Source organism: Oncorhynchus mykiss, chromosome 2, assembly GCF_057628025.1.
Source record: "Oncorhynchus mykiss isolate SJ-2025 chromosome 2, ASM5762802v1, whole genome shotgun sequence".
Taxonomy (NCBI): Eukaryota; Metazoa; Chordata; class Actinopteri; order Salmoniformes; family Salmonidae; genus Oncorhynchus; species Oncorhynchus mykiss.
The window spans coordinates 69,359,585-69,376,626 of NC_143023.1; the positions used below are offsets into that span (position 1 = coordinate 69,359,585).

A 17,042-nucleotide genomic window follows, 5' to 3' on the forward strand; every position below is an offset into this window, starting at 1 on the left:
GGTGCCAGAGGACAGTGTAATAGATAGAAGGTGTCAGGTGCCAGAGGACAGTGTAATAGATAGAAGGTGTCAGGTGCCAGAGGACAGTGTAATAGATAGAAGGTGTCAGGTGCCAGAGGACAGTGTAATAGATAGAAGGTGTCAGGTGCCAGAGGACAGTGTAATAGATAGAAGGTGTCAGGTGCCAGAGGACAGTGTAATAGATAGAAGGTTAATTATGAGTGACAATAAGAATCAGAAGGCCCCAAGTTGTAGTCATGAAAACTGTGGCTTTTAATGTAAACACTACATTCGATTGGTATTCCAGCACAAACATCCCACATGAAAGAACAACCATTCCCCAAAGAGGAGGGAGAAAAAGCAGCACGGAAAAGCATTTACTGGGATAAAAAATGGAGGAAAAAGGAGGGGATCAAAAGAAAAAGAATGCCAAACTGGTATATGTAATAATACACAGTATTCTTTAAAAACATTTAAATCAAGAAGGCAGATAGGGAGGAGAGATACATCTTTCCAAATCTATGTGTGAAGTGAGAGCTGTGCTTTTCTATGCAGACCTGGAAGGTGTTTGAGTACAATTCCCCCAAATTAAAAGAAAGCGCATGAATCTGTACAGCCGCGTACACACCCTGCCCTTAACAGCAACGGGGCAGGATGTGCTCCAAAGTGGTTCTTCCAAAATAAAAAAAATAGATATTATATATATATATATATATATATATATATATAAGTCAGGCTAAGTAAAGACACTGTAATGCAGGGAGAACAGGCAGAAAGAATCAGTACAGTTCATAAACATCAGTAAGTCAGTAAAAACGGTTCAAGTGTGGATCACGGGAACCCTTGTCAAACATTTTCTTTAAAAGGGGGAAAGAAAAAAATGTTCTGTAGCTACAAAGCACAAGAAATATACTTCAATAATATTACAGAATCATCATTATCATTGATATTGTAATTATAATCATCATCATTTGCTGCATTGTTATTATTGTCATAATCATACTTTTTTGTTAATTTTTTCTTCATTAGTTCCACATTGTAAAGATTTTAGAACCCAAGGATCTACAGCTTTCTACCAAGACACAGTCCAATGACCCTTGACCTCAAATCTCCACATTACTGGTTACACCCAGTCCATACACCCAGTCCATATGATGGTTGTTTCTATGTCGCTGTTGTCTTTTTTCTTTCGTTTTTTTTCTTTCGTTTTTCCATTTCTTTTACCTTTTTTGTGGATTTTGTAGGATTTTTTTCTCAACGTTTTCTATGTGACGCGTTTAACTCCCTCTTTTTATTTGTATTATTATTTTTATACAAAGGCTGAAGGGTTGCTCATGCTATTTGTGTCAGGAGGCGTGACGGGAGACACCACTACCCAGCTAATGGCCAACCCAAAACAATTAAACGAGAGGTGAGAGAGGTGGGTGCTAGAAAAATAAAAAGATGAGTGGAGGAATAAAGTACAAGGTGTGTGGTGAGTGCAGAGGTGGTGTGTGGGACAGACGATAAATAAATAAATTAATTAATAAATGATCATAAAAAAGTATAAGTTCCTTACATGATCATGTTAATAGGTATTCATTACAGTAACAAAGTGTTCCTAGGACTATCTCCAAACCTGTCATTCTCCTGGGGTTGGCACTGATATGACACTTTTCAGATATCTGGTTCAGAGGCTTTGGGTCACACGCTGTGACTCCCCGCTCCAAAATCCACACAGCCAATGGCAAAGGCCCACCGGAGTGACAGGAAGGGATGGGTGGAAAAAGGGTGCATCAATCCTGGGTGTTTCCTTTTAACTAAATGATCAAATAGCTGAACAGAACTTCCAGGATTACCATGAAAACCCAGTCTGGTACAAAAGAAAGAAACTGATATTGACTGTCGTACTCATGACCATCATACCTATCATAGCCATTGTTAGAGCTAGAACAGTTTTCAGCATAATTACAACAGTAATATACTCAGGCAAATGTGTACAGGTCACCCATGGACTGATATTCATGTAATAAATATAGACATGATAAACATAAAAAAATACAAAAACATTATGAAAAACAAGGTTGTTTTGTTAAAAACAAAAAGACAGTCGGGAAGGGGAAAAAAACAAACATTAAACGAGTTCTCAACTTTGTTCTAAAATTTTAAAGGCTGGGTTTCTATAAGAAATCAGTTCTGTTGGCAGCTCTTCGAAGACAAACTAAAAACAATGGGGCCATACTTGCGAACATTAAAACATGTACATTTAAATCCACACCAGTCAAATAAAATCATTGATGTAGTTGCACGTGATAGAACGCTACTTGTTAGCTTTTCCCATTAGATAACCTGGCATATTTAGCCATATGCTAACATCACCAGCTGGACATGATTATTTTCTGTAACAAATTCTGTATCAGCCAATTACCAATGTTGACATAGTTGGACGTGACCAAACACTTTTTCATGAGAGCATCCTTAACAGAAGTCACACGTTGATCTGCTAATCAAAGTTACTAAAACACACACAAAAGTTCAATTGGACAGATAGCTCACTGTTGTGATCTTGTGAGCTTCTGGTAATTTTCGTTGTTTGCAGCAAGTTCGAATTCCAGGTGAGGTATAGTTTTTTTCCTTTGAAATGTAGAATTATATTTATTGTGATGTAAGGGTGCAGCCAAAACCTTGTAAATGACAAATATATTTAATGAGAAGCTTCTTGGAGTCCCTTTTGCAGACTGACACACTGTTATACAGGAGTGTAGATCTGCTGGAGCACACCTGAGCCACGCTTCGCCACTTCTTAGAATGGTGCATGTTTAATAAAGTTTAGGTCAAAGCTGAATCAATGTCTAGCAATTTGTCGCCAGACCCACTGGCTCCAAGTCATCTATAAGTCTTTGCTAGGTAAAGCTCTGCCTTATCTCAGCTCACTAGTCACCATAACAACACCCACCCGTAGCACACGCTTCAGCAGGTACATCTCACTGGTCATGTCCAAAGCCAACACCTAATTTGGCCGCCTTTTCTTCCAGTTCACTACTGCCAATGACTGGAACGAATTGCAAAAATCGCCGAAGTTGGAGACCTATATCTCCCTCACTAACTTTAAACATCAGCTATCTGAGCAGCTTACCGATCGCTCATCCCCATATTGTTTTTATTTACTTTTTTTGCTCTTTTGCACACCTGTATTTCTACTTGCACATCATCATCAGCACATCTATCACTCCAGTGTTTATTTGCTAAATTGTAATTACTTTGCTACTATTGGCCTATTTATTGCCTTACCTCCTTACTCCATTTGCACACACTGTATATAGATTTTGTTTTATTGTTATTGACTGTACGTTTGTTTATGTGTAACTCTGTGATGTTGTTTTTGTCGCACTGCTTTGCTTCATCTTGGCCAGGTCGCAGTTGTAAATGAGAACTTGTCACTGGCCTACCTGGTTAAATGAAGGTGAAATTAAATGTGAAAAAATAAACAACTTAATGATTAATTAGTGTTGTACATAGGCCTAACATACCATACCAAATAGGTTTAAAATATCCCTCTGCTGGCCAGGGTTAACCTATTTCAAGAAATGCCGTGGTGGATAAAAAGTCTTTGTGGAGTTTGTTATACAGAATAATCCCCGACAGCTGGTGAGGTTAGGATAGGGCTAAAATGTGCCAGGCTATTTGATGGGACAATGATACTAATCAATGATATTAATTGGCTGATGCACATTTTGAGACAGAGAAACAGTTTAAAGGCAAACTGTTTCTAATGTTTGCAAGTATGGCCCCATTATACACAGTACCAGTCAAACGTTTGGACACACCTACTCATTCAAGGGTTTTTCTTTTTTTGTACTAGTTGAGAGAAGGCCAAGAGTGTGCAAAGCTGTCATCAAGGCAAAGGGTGGCTACTTTGAATAATCTAAAATCTATTTTGATTTGTTTAACACTTTTTTGGTTTCTACATGATTCCATATGTGTTATTTCATAGTTTGATTTCTTCAATATTATTCTACAATTCTAGAAAATAGTAAAAATAAAGAAAAACCCTTGAATGAGTAGGTGTGTCCAAACGTTTGACTGGTACTGTATATATATTTATATATACGTATGCCTATTTTTAAAATGTCATTATTTACCAAGTTGCATTTTCAATTAGAATAATTTCCAGAGGTGAGAGGATCAGGGCTTAGTACAAACCACACCCTCGCAGGTTGTTGGCGATGATGATGTCAGTAACAGCGTCAAACACCACCTGGATGTTCCCTGTATCCGTGGCACATGTCAGGTGACAGTAGATCTCCTTATTAGGCGAGCGGTTCTTGCTCTCAAATTGTGCTTGGATGTAGGCAGCTGCATCGTCATAGGTGTTAGAACCTGTAATGGAGGTAATGGAGAGAGTAAAAGAGAGGAAAGGAAGAGGGAGAAAGGAGGAAAGACAGAACAGAGAGAAAGGTAACAGTGAAAGAGTAAGAACTAAGCTGAAGAGAGCTTTTAGGGTCTGAATTCATTCCATTCAATATGTTTTTACATTCTGCTACATACATATATTAACATAACAAGCACAACTATGCAGATAGGTTATTAGTTTGAGCCAGTTTGCTACAGAAGGAAAATAATCCTGCAGCAACAGGAAATGTGAATTATGTGGATTATAATTAATGGACGTCCAAGTCTGAAATTTCGTACTTCAGAAGCCTTTTTAAACCTCGTTTTTATTTATTTCCTGCAACAGGGTGATCAAATTAAGATCTTACATCTGTAGTTAGCTCTATTGCAAAAATCACAATACTCTATTGAGAGAACCCATGTGACTTTAGTTACCATGAGAATACAACGGTCCCATTGGCTTAGCTTTGTGTCAGATGTGGAAGGCTGCAGAATAACGGTCACTTCTGCAGTGTTTATTTATTTATTATTTATTGCACTGCATTTCCCAGTCGTCACTGGCCAGGCCGTCATTGTAAATAAGAATTTGTTCCTTAAATTGACTCTCCTGGATAAATAAGGGCCAAATAAAATATATAAATGTGTCCCCTGCGGCTCTCTAAGCAGGGAAAGGAAAGGGTATGGTGTCTGTCTGTCTGTGCCTGAGCAGACAGGGACGGAGACAGCCCTCACTGGCCATCCCTTCTCCATGACTGCTCAAGCGTGGCTCTGCTTTTATTCTCTCTTAGGCTATGGTTGACCATCTCACCTTGTCAGACAGGGGAGAGAGAGGGGGCAAGGGGGGGTTAGAGAAACTACATATTTGTATTCCCCTCTGGTTGAATATACCACAATGTCAACTCCTTTTAAGATCACATAGTCAAGACCTAGGTGGATTTTTGCTGACTCAACTGCAGGGTTTCAGCTAGCAGATACGATTTGGCAATTCTTACATTTACAAAATATACAAAAAAGTGTCCATTAAGTTACAAATCTTACCGGTATACTCAGGGAAACAGATACTCAAGGCAGATTTCTTGATCTTTTCGGCAAACAGATCTTTCTTGTTGAGGAAGAGAATGATGGAAGTGTCAATGAAGAATTTGTTGTTACAGATGGAATCGAACAGCATAAGAGACTCGTGCATGCGATTCTGCAGTGGAGAGAAAAGGAGGAAGAGAGAAAGGAGGACAGAAGCAGAGGGAGGAAGAGAGAAAGAGGAGGAAGAGAGGTAGGGAGGGAGAGAGAAAGGAGGACAGAAGCAGAGGGAGGAAGAAAGAGAGAGGAGGAAGAGAGGTAGGGAGGGAGAGAGAAACAGATCACGTGGAAAGGTTAGCATCAGAGCAATAAAAACCAAGCTGCACTAGTTGAACCAAGCTTCATGACTTGAGGACAGTAGAGAGAGAGAGAGCCTCCCAAAGCACTCGGACAGGACAGACTGCTAAGTAGGAGAAGAAAGGGTTGCGAATGAAACTTTGTTGAACCAATCCGAACAATTGAGCTCTGCGATAAAGACCATTGAATGGCTAGAATCAGACATAATGAGATGTTTCTAGGAGACAGCTAGCAGCTGCTGTGCTCAGTGTCCATGTGTCTGACAATGACTCAGGTGATAAACAGGGGGCAGAGGAGAGAGAGAGACAGGACCAGTCCAATCATCCCTTCACAGTTCTCATCAACATGCAGAGAGATCGAGAAAGAGGATGGAGACATAGTGAAATATTGTGTGTCTGTAAGAGTGTGTGTTGTGGTACTGAGAGAGGTGTTGTGTGTTAGTGTAAAGTTTGTGTGAGTGTGCTGTGCAACGGGCAGTAGTTTGTTTCTCATAGTCCCCTGGGCTCTGTACTGCAGGCGACACGCTCATAATTAGTTCAGTAGCATCCCATTGGGCAAGGGAGGAGTAGAGAGTAGAGAGAGAGTAGAGAGTAGAGAGTAGAGAGTAGAGAGTAGAGAGTAGAGAGTAGAGAGTAGAGAGAGAGAGAGAGAGAGAGAGAGAGAGAGAGAGAGAGAGAGAGAGAGAGAGAGAGAGAGCAAAGCACAGCACTCACTGCACGGCGGATACACAAACTTGATCATCATCCAACTTGAATCAAGCCCATGACCTCTATTTAAATAATTCCCTTTTCCAGGGTAAACATGACGCAGAGAGAGTGCCATGAGTCATAAAGAAGCAGGCACTTGGCCTGGGAGAGAGCGACAGAGGGAGAGAGAGAGGAAGGGTCAGACAGAGTTTCATGTGGTCCTTTATTATTTCCTTCATATAAATACACCCTTCAATAAATAATCATAACAGTGAAAGAGACGAATGAGCAAACAATAATTACATCAGTGAGACACAAACAACACCTACTAGAGAACAGGCACTAAATCATACCATGACGTACTGTACTGTCAGCATCCTAGTGCTGCTTGTGGGTTGGTACGGTGTGGTATGGTTTGGACGGACACTGCATTTTCAAATGAACAACAATTTCATTTCCTCATAGGGGTTGTGGTAAGCTCCAGAGAATAGCCTCCAATGTATTCCTCCCATGCAGATGCAGAGGCAGTCTTGGTGTCACATAGGGTAAAATGCATTCAGGGAGGGAAAGAATTCTCCTTTTCAAAAGTTATATTGTTGTGCCGATTGTTTTATTATTTATGGCTGCAGTTGAAATATTGGTATGTTGCCTGCTGTGATTGGAAGTACCTTGGTGTGTGTATGTGTTTTGTATGTGTGTGCTTGACAGGGACTGACACACTGGGTGCTGGGAGAGCCTGACAGCTAATCAACTGTATTATAGCTCCAGACAGCTTCTGTATATCATGTGAACCATCTCCACCTTCACCAAGGCAAAGTGCAGACGTGGTAAACTAATCTCTATTACATCAGAGGACCACACTACTGTATTTTCTCTCTCTCTCTCTCTCTCTCTCTCTCTCTCTCTCTCTCTCTCTCTCTCTCTCTCTCTCTCTCTCTCTCTCTCTCTCTCTCTCTCTCTCTCTCTCTCTCTCTCTCTCTCTCTCTCTCTCTCTCTCTCTCTCTCTCTCTCTCTCTCTCTCTCTCTCTCTCTCTCTCTCTCTCTCTCTCTCTCTCTCTCTCTCTCTCTCTCTCTCTCTCTCTCTCTCTCTCTCTCTCTCTCTCTCTCTCTCTCTCTCTCTCTCTCTCTCTCTCTCTCTCTCTCTCTCTCTCTCTCTAGTTTACTCAGGGCCACATATTGTACCTCCCATAGTTTCTCTCCAGCAGATACACTTACCAATCTGTCTCTTTACCTTAGCCCTAAGACTCCATTATCCATCAGCCTCACTGCTGTGCACATAAACTCTATTACCAGCGTTCTCTCTGCCTGCCGTTCCCTGATCTTATTACCCTTCATTCCCTGGACCAAGGACACAGGCTTTATAGGCCATCAGTCAGATGTAAGGCCAAGCTATACAATGAGCAGAGAGACCATCTGGTTGGGTGCTCTGGGACACACACACATGCCCTGCTAGACTTCTGAAGGCTTCCATCTTAGTTTAGCCTCTGGTATAGAAAACTCCAGCTGTGACTCTGCCTCCCGACACCGCAGCACGGACAAGCTTTTTATTCATCATAAAATGTGGCACACCAACACCGTCTCAACAGATTTGGCACAGAATGAGATTTCTTCTGCCCATGAGAACTCAGAGACCATGTCCTGTTGTGGAGCTGGCACAGCCTTTGCTTCCTGCAGCGCACCTACCCGAAGCAACACAGTAAATTACTGCAATGGTGTTGTAGTGTACTGCAGTACAGTCAACAAATCTTTCACAGAGCCCAGAGAATCAACGCAGTGGCTGTCAGAGTCACCTGACACACAAGAGGCTGCACCTGCCAGCTAAGGCAGGCGTGGTGCTGAGAACGATCGTCATGGAAACATCTGCCCTACCCCCACTCACCCGGCACCTGCATGGGTGTGACAAATTAGTGATTTCGAAGAGAGCTTCCTACAGCCATGACAAGAGCACAGCTAAAAGAGGAGGACGGAATCAAACCTCAGGGAGCAGGGTTTTATTTGGCAAGAAACCAACAGGTTTTTCCTCTTCTTAGAGTGGTTTGGCATTATCTGGCAAATGACAGGGAGGGTGTTGTGACATTTGGTGTCCTTCCTGAGGTTCTGTGTAATGAGGAACGGAACAGCTGTTTCCTGGATAACCTCATCCTACACACGCTCTCTCTTACAGTATACTACAAACAGATACTAACTTATTTGACCTCACACACACACACATTAAACACCCCCTGCTTATCCGATTGGCGCTCCCATTAAGAATATAGCATTGGCACCGGTAAGGCAAATTAGTTACTGACATAGCCAGGCCAATCACCATCAATGTAAGTCAAACAACTCCCAGTGCTTGATTGAGACTGCTGAGGCACCTAAACCTCAACAAGAAAATCTGGACTAAATATGACGGGTGAATATTTCTACAGCTCTAACTCAACAGGCAGTGACTTTTATGAAGATTACCACTGCTACCAATTTCCATTATAAATGGGTTACAATTAGTTACGCAAATACACTGTTTGGGTAAATGTACCCTTCAGTGAGACCAGTGCAGTGTAAAGGGCTCAAAACATCTTTGGCTGTACTTTCAAATCTTACACATTTCACACCGAATCATTGAATCGTACAAATATTAGACAATAGCCCAAAAAAGCCATCCAATACAAAAATCTTAGAACACACACGACATATAAGCGGAACAAATAATATTTCAACAAAAGAATCCTGAAATTCACATTATTTACACGGTAACATCTTCCACTAGCCACAAACACATCTCCAACTCTTCAACTCCAATTCCCACTTCAAAGTGTTTCACAAAACTGTCCAGGCACAAATTCCTCTCATATCAGATGACTACTACTCAATAAGCAAAAGAGATACTTTGTTGGTAAAGATGAGCAGTTTTCCTTGTAAACTGTATATTATTGTTTATGGTGGTGACCCAATTCCAGTTAGGCAATTATTACTGTTGTGTAACATTGTTTTACTAAAACACTTGCACAATGCAGCATATTGCCAAACATACAGAAATAATCTACCACTAAAATGACTTTTGTATCAAATTGTCAAAATGTATATTCTTTATCAAACTAAAACGAATTGTTCCATTCAAGAGTCCTCTCTTTTTCCTGACTTCATCTCTCCTTGTGATTTGCAAAGTCTGAGGCCTAAAATACAGCTGTCTCTTTCTACAACTGATTTAAAATGTTTTATTATATAAACAAATCTAAAACCATAAAAGACTGAGGGAAAAATGGAGGAGAAGGGTCTATCCAGGGACACACTGGGTCTATCCTCTGGGTTAATACAGGCCACAACCACGCAGGTTTTTGGCGATGATGACATCGGTGACAGCGTCAAACACAAACTGGATGTTGTTGGTGTCGGTGGCACAGGTGATGTGGGCATACACTTCCTTCTGGAGGGACTTGTTCCTGCTCTCGTACTGAGACTGTATGTGGCCCACCGCCTCCATGAAGGTGTCCGTGCCTGCAGAAAGGTGTGAAAAAGCAGGAGAAAAAGGAAATGGAGAAAATATATGGTCCAAGACAGGATGTGGAAAGGTCGGTTAATAAAAGAAAGAAGAAGTAGAAACATGAAAATAAAAGGGGAAGATAAGCAGACAAAAAAGAAAAAGATATAAGGACAAGAACGGACGCAAAACTATGTTTTTCTATATTACACACCCAATGTAAAACCTAGTGTTTGTCTAAGTGGCTTGATTATCCTGTAACTGCGTAGGGAGGCCTTGGTTTACACAGCGAGTACAGCAGGCTAGCCAGACTCCTGGGCTGCTCTGCACTATAAGCCCTACGATGATAACATGGAGTCATGCCAGGTAAGGGGTGAGTAAATGAGAAGAGAATAATAAGACCGAATCCTCTTCTCCAGTTCTGATTCCGAAAGCTAATCATCCCTCTTCAAGCCTTTCTACACATGATCCCTCATTGCCACACTATCCCTTCTTCTAGTTGTCCTTCCTGTTGCTACTCCATCCCTCTGTTCTCCTAGCCCAATAGCCTCCACTCTTCATCAATTACCTGTGTACTCCGGGAAGCAGATACTAAGGGGAGATTTCTTAATTTTCTGCTCGAATATGTCCTTCTTGTTGAGAAATAGAATGATGGAGGTGTCTGTGAACCATTTGTTGTTACAGATGCTGTCGAACAGCTTCATAGACTCATGCATGCGGTTCTGTGGGTATAGAGAAAACAACGTCAGTCAGTCTGCTGTGTGGCTCTCTTTCTAACTATGTCACACAAAATAAGAGAAACAAGTGAAGAAAGGAAACTACAAAGCAGAACAGAAACAAAACTTGAAATGCCCCTTCCAGGAGTTAAAGCGTTAACTGTATATGAGCCACTTCCCCCGAGATCCAAGAACATTCTAAAATAAAGTGTCTACAGTGTTTCATTATCATGATCCTGTTTGCCACAGTGTCATGGTAATATGTTAAGTATGACAAGTATGCAGCATCCTGGGAGGGTAGCCGTGTTCATGCACAATGTTATTAGGTACGTAGCCTTGGTCTAGGACAAACCCTGTGTGCTTCTCTCTAGAACAGGGATGGGAGGGCATGCAAATACATTTCTAGACAATTGATACGTCATTTCACCAGGGTGTTTGTAGAGTTGGAAGCAGACACTCGATCTGGTGTGAGTGAATTGTTGCCTTGTTCTCAATAACAGTGGAAAAGACACAAAGAAGAAAGTCACGACTGCTCCTTTACAGCCAATCACATTCCACTTAGAGCAGCAGAGAGGGCTCGCACAACCCAATCAGATTAAATAGAGCAGAGAAAAAAGCCAATCATAATCTGTTGATAGAACAAGATGAGTCACAGAGACTGTTCTTGTAGTGTTAGTAATTCTTAGAAAATGTAAGAGAGAGAAAGAGAAGAGATAGGAAAACTAATGACCATAGTTTAGCATTTCTCTCATCAGTTGATTGAGCCTCTGACAAGTAACTCTGAGAACAAGGCAACGCATACTACAGTACAGACAGTGTCATATCATCCTCACAGTGCAAGTCACAGGCACTCACAGGTAAATACACACAGTTACATAGAGTACATACATACTATGTACACATAGAATCACATCACAGCCAGAAGGAGTGCTGCTTTTAACTCTTTCCAGATGATTTTGGACTCTTTGTCCTTGTTTAAGGTTTCATACCTGTACACATGTTTGTTGGGAGGGCCCTCTGTGGAACCAGGTGGGTTTTTAGCATTTGGCGATTGGTTAGAGAGGACAGCCGGTGGCGAGAGATGACAGGAGAGGAGCTGAGACGAGAAGACGTTGAAGGAGAGACGAGAGCTGCTGGGGGGGCTCAGTGGAGCAGAGATGGACATGCACAAGGGCCCAACTCATCTCCCCTCTTAAACACACACACGTGCACGCTCGCAGAAGCAGAAACGCACCCACAGTCATGTGCTAGTACGCACACACACACTCCCCCCAACAATAAAAGGAGAAAACTGTAGAGCAGGCAGGAAGGACCAAAACCAAACCTTGCAGTTACATTTATTGAACAGGATTGCTGTAGAAACATTTTTTCGATGCCCTGCTGTGCACGTCTTTGAGTGGGTGCTAATACTTGCATGAAGGGGAAAAACAGGGAAAGGAAGCCAGATAGAGAGAGCAAGAAATTAATGCGTTTGTGTGTGTGTGTGTGTATGTGCTGATACACACGTGCGGGCATGTGTATAGGAGTCCAGGAGTAAACAAATATGACTTTGATTTAGGAGCCCGTCAACCTGTTAGAAGAATAGTTCAATAGAGCCATTGTTCCTTCCTTGTTTGGTTTATCATGTCTGTTAATCAGTCTGTACTGAATTAAGGGAATTGCCTTCTATTCTCAAACATGTTGTTGTATTTTCAAGTAGGATTATCCTGAACTATAGAAATAGTTCTAAAATAAACCCAGCTGCTTTTGGAAATGGCAGCAGAATAAATGTAATGAGGCTTTTAAACAGGCCTGGGAGAGATTATACTGGATGTTAGAGTTGTATATCGCACATATAGGCCTCAAAAACACTGTTCACGCACTGCCATTGGTCATGGGGGTGCTCAGGGATGCTCACTAACTAAGCAACTGTATGGAAATCAACTAATTTGCCTGGGCATTAACACCAGCTGATACAACCAGAGGTTATGGTAGAGAACTGGGTGGAACCAGATGGGAAGTGTGACTGCTGTGTTTGCATAGAGAGAAATACAGTAACTACGTGGTCTAATCTAATGCTGTGTTATGTAAAGCTCCTCACATATTTTTGCTTATCAAAAAACGAATCCAAAATGAATCTGCACTTGCATGTGAACGGTCATATCAATGTAAGCTACTGTACATTAGCAATGTGTTTCAGAGCAGAGATAAACCTGAAGATCCATAGATAAAAGGGTTGGTAATGGTAATTGTGAACCCTTCATTTCAACATGAGTAGCAGGAAACCAGGGATGTGGTACACTGGCGTACCACACCTCCCCGCAGCCCTGGCAATGCCCTTTTAGTGTAACAGCTGTTTAAAAAAATTGACTGAAATTTCAGCCTGTTTTAGTGGGATGGAGTGATGACGTCACCAGGCAGTAAATTAGTAGACCAATAAGAAAGAGAGTTCCAAACCTCTATGCTAATAACAGCTAGTTTTCAGTTTTCCCCTTCCCACTCAGACCAGTCCCTGCTAAATGTGTAGAATAGCAAGAAGTTAGCCGTTTTCATTACTCGGACCTCGCGAAACGGCGTTACGCCATTGGATGTGTACTGTACGCACAGCGCCTTGCAAAAGTATTCATCCCCCTTGGCGTTTTCCTATTTTGTTGCATTACAACCTGTAATTTAAATGGATTTTTATTTCTTGTAATGGACATACAGAAAGTAGTCCAAATTGGTGAAGTGAAATGAAAACAATTACCTAAAAAAAAAAAAAAAGAAAAGTGGTGTGTACATATGTATTCACCCCCTCTGCCATGAAGCCCCTAAATAAGATCTGGTGCAACCAATTACCTTCAGAAGTCACATAATTAGCTAAATTAAGTCCACCTGTGTGCAATCTAAGTGTCACATGATCTGTCAAATTATCTGAGTATATATACACCTGTTCTGAAAGGCCTCAGAGTCTGTAACACCACTAAGCAAACGGCACTATGAAGACCAAGGAGTTCTCCAAACAGATCAGGGACAAAGTTGTGGAGAAGTACAGATCAGGGTTGGGTTATAAAAAAAGAAAGAAACTTTGAACATCCCACGGAGCAACATTAAATCCATTATTCAAAAATGGAAAGAATATTGCACCACAACAAACCTGCCAAGAGAGGGCTGCCCACCAAAACTCACAGACCAGGCAAGGAGGGCATTAATCAGAGAGGCAACAAAGAGACCAAAGATAACCCTGAACGAGATGCAAAGCTCCACAGCGGAGATTGGAGTATCTGTCCATAGGACCACTTTAAGCCGTACACTCCACAGAGCTGGGTTTTACGGAAGAGTGGCCAGAAAAAAAGCCATTGCTTAAAGAAAAAAATAAGCAAACAAGTTTGGTGTTCGCCAGAAGGCTTGTGGGTGACTCCCCAAACATATGGAAGAAGGTACTCTGGTTAGATGAGACTAAAATTGAGTTTTATGGCCATCAAGGAAAATGCTATGTCTGGCGCTAACCCAACACCTCATCAACCAGAGAACACCATCCCTACAGTGAAGCATGGTGGTGGCAGCATCATGCTGTGGAGATGTTTTTCATCGGCAGGGACTGGGAAACTGGTCCAAATTGAGGGAATGATGGATGGCGCTAAATACAGGGACATTTTTGAGGGAAACCTGTTTCAGTCTTCCAGAGACTTGAGACTGGAAAGGAGGTTCACCTTTCAGCAGGACAATGACCCTAAGCATACTGCTAAAACAACACTTGAGTGGTTTAAGGGAAAACATTTAAATGTCTTGGAATTGCATAGTCAAAGCCCAGACCTCAATCCAGTTGAGAATCTGTGGTATGACTTAAAGATTGCTGTACACCAGCGGAACCCATCCTACTTGAAGGAGCTGGACCAGTTTTGCCTTGAAGAATGGGCAAAAATCCCAGTGGCTAGATGTGCCAAGCGTATAGAGACATGCCCCAAGAGACTTGCAGCTGTAATTGCGGCAAAAGGTGGCTCTACAAAGTATTGACTTTGGGGTGAATAGTTCTGCACAAGTGTTTTGTCTTATTTCTTGTTTGTTTCACTAGAAAAAAAAAATAAAATAGGAAAAATGCCAAGGGGGCGAATACTTTCGCAAGGCACTGTAGCCCCGGTGTAGGAAACTGTTGTTCATTATGTTGATGTATTCAACTAAGGAAACGTACATGACACATATTAAAAGGAAATTACTGTGCTGCATTGTAGAGTGTTTTATGGAGATATTGACACAATTAATTAAGTGTGTGTGTGTGTGAGTGAAACTCACCGTGGTTTCGTCTTCATGCAGCACCTGGTCGTACCCACTCAGTGCCACACAGAAGATAATGGCTGTCACGTCCTCAAAGCAGTGTATCCATTTCTTCCTCTCCGACCTCTGACCTCCCACATCAAACAGCCTATGGAACACACACCATCCATTACACGTGCACAGAAAAACCAAAAGCAACCATTCAGAGGATCACATACTGTAGTATAAAGTATACAGTGTCAGTACAATATCTACCACATACAGTCAGTCTGACAAAGCAAAAACACATTGGTATGGCATATCTCTATTCATTTTGAAATTGTTTATAGTTTGAGTAACATAGCTACTGTAATTTTCCCATTGAGGTTAGGCTCATGCACAGATTTCCAACCCCTCCCTACATCTGAAGAACAATGGATTTCAAAGGGTTTGCTGCCACAGGCCAGCAAACAGAAGGCTGTAGAGGTCTCTGTACTGTAGATACAGCATTTCAGGTCAGGGGCAGGGCACACCCACAACTGCTGGGGTTACTGGAACTGGTCTGGGAAAGGACAACAGTCCAGTACCACGAGACTAGAACATTCTTCAGTACCGGAACACTATATTAGCCCTCGCAAAAAGCCTGTCAGAGAGCAAGTTTTAGGATCAGGAATTAATGGAACATCAAAGCCTGACAGTCCTGCACTGTTTTATACACATTATATTAAAGGCCCAGTGCAGTCAAAAACGTGATTTCCCTGTGTTTTCTATATATTTACACACTGAGGTTGGAAAAATACTGTGAAATTGTGAAAATTATTATAATGCCGTTTTAGTGTAAGAGCTGTTTGAAAAGACGGCCTGAAATTTCAGCCTATTTTGGCATGATAGATATTTTGCCCTGCCTGTTGACATCACCACGCAGTAAATTAGTTAATAGACCAATAAGAGAGCTCCAAACCTCTCTGCCAATAACAGCTAGTTTTCAGTTTTCAGTTTAGACCACTCCTAGAAATCCAATCAAAATTATTGCTTGAGAAATTTAAAACAATCACAGTAAGGTACTTAATTGTTACCCAGAAATGATTTAATAGAGATAAAAATGGCTGAATTGGACCTTTAACACATTATTTTCATAATGTATTTTTTGTTCTCAATCAGCTGACTGAGTCAGAGAAGGAGATGAACAAAGAGCTGCTTTGTGCTAGCAGGCCCTTCAGGCAGGCAGGCAGGCAGGCAGGAAGGCCGCTGTGTGAGGAGCAGAGGAAAAATACAAGCCCTCTGTTTTGTGATAGAAAAACAACTGACATGATCATGTTAAACCAAGCTAAATGGAAAGGAAAGGGGAATACCTAGTTAGTTGTGCAACTGATTGCATTCAACTGAAAGGTGTCTTCTGCATTTAACCCAACACCTCTGAATCAGAGAGCTGCGAGGGGCTGCCTTAATAGACAATCACGTCTTCGGCGCCCGGGAAAGGGTGGGTTAACTGCCTTGCTCAGGGGCAGAACAACAGATTTTTACCTTGTCAAAAAACAAGCTGAATTGGGGATTTTAATTGCACATCCCGCTTTTTCAATGTACATCCCACGTTAAAAAAGAATGAGTAATATAATGAATTGGTAGCACTAGATTTTACAGTGCATTTTAAATACCACAAAATATCCAGGTAATACTTAATGATTTAAACTTAAATAGTATGTCTTCAGGTTTGGCAGTTCTAGAATAATTAACTAGAGATTATAATTGAAATGTAGATTCAGTCACAGCTCCTTTTTTTCCCAGCGCTCTGTGCTGATCCCAGTGCTCATTCATTTTAAAAAAGAAAATGTTAATTGCCATGGTACAATAATGAAAAAAAAAATGAATCTAGGGTACAATCCATGTATGACACATCATAATCACCATTTAACCACACATACTTTAGCTACAGAAGAATACCGTTTACACAACCAGGTCTCAGAGCATTTCGTATGATTCTGTATGTAAATCCGAGACACTAAGTATGATATGTTATGTTTCGTATGGTATGTATTCATTTGGGGATGTCCATCACCCATTTTGTATGATATATTGTGAATTACAATTCATATTATTTGTTTCCGAATTTGCAAAATATGTTTCCGAATTTGCAAAATGTACAATGTTATGAATTTGCAAAACATATGATATGTTGTGAATTCTAGCTAAGTGGCTAATGTTTGCAAGCTGGCTAACGTT

The 17,042-nt window shown here is 41.3% G+C and overlaps 1 protein-coding gene across 3 annotated transcripts in view; it reads right to left on the reverse strand.

Annotated features, from left to right (window-relative positions):
• Positions 1-249: 249 nt before the first annotated feature.
• gnao1a (guanine nucleotide binding protein (G protein), alpha activating activity polypeptide O, a) overlaps positions 250-17,042 on the reverse strand; it is a 145,654-nt gene continuing 128,861 nt past the window's right edge. The window contains exons 6-8 of one of the 3 annotated variants that reach the window (XM_036954480.2): positions 14,862-14,991; positions 5,410-5,563; positions 250-4,359 (exon numbers count right to left, since the gene is read on the reverse strand). In XM_036954480.2, coding sequence (XP_036810375.1) covers positions 4,172-4,359; positions 5,410-5,563; positions 14,862-14,991 — 472 coding nt within the window. In that variant the 3' untranslated portion in view covers positions 250-4,171. Of the gene's footprint in view, positions 4,360-5,409; positions 5,564-6,639; positions 9,912-10,462; positions 10,617-14,861; positions 14,992-17,042 lie in introns of those variants that run through there. The other 2 variants (XM_036954495.2, XM_036954484.2) reach the window with 2 other exon arrangements.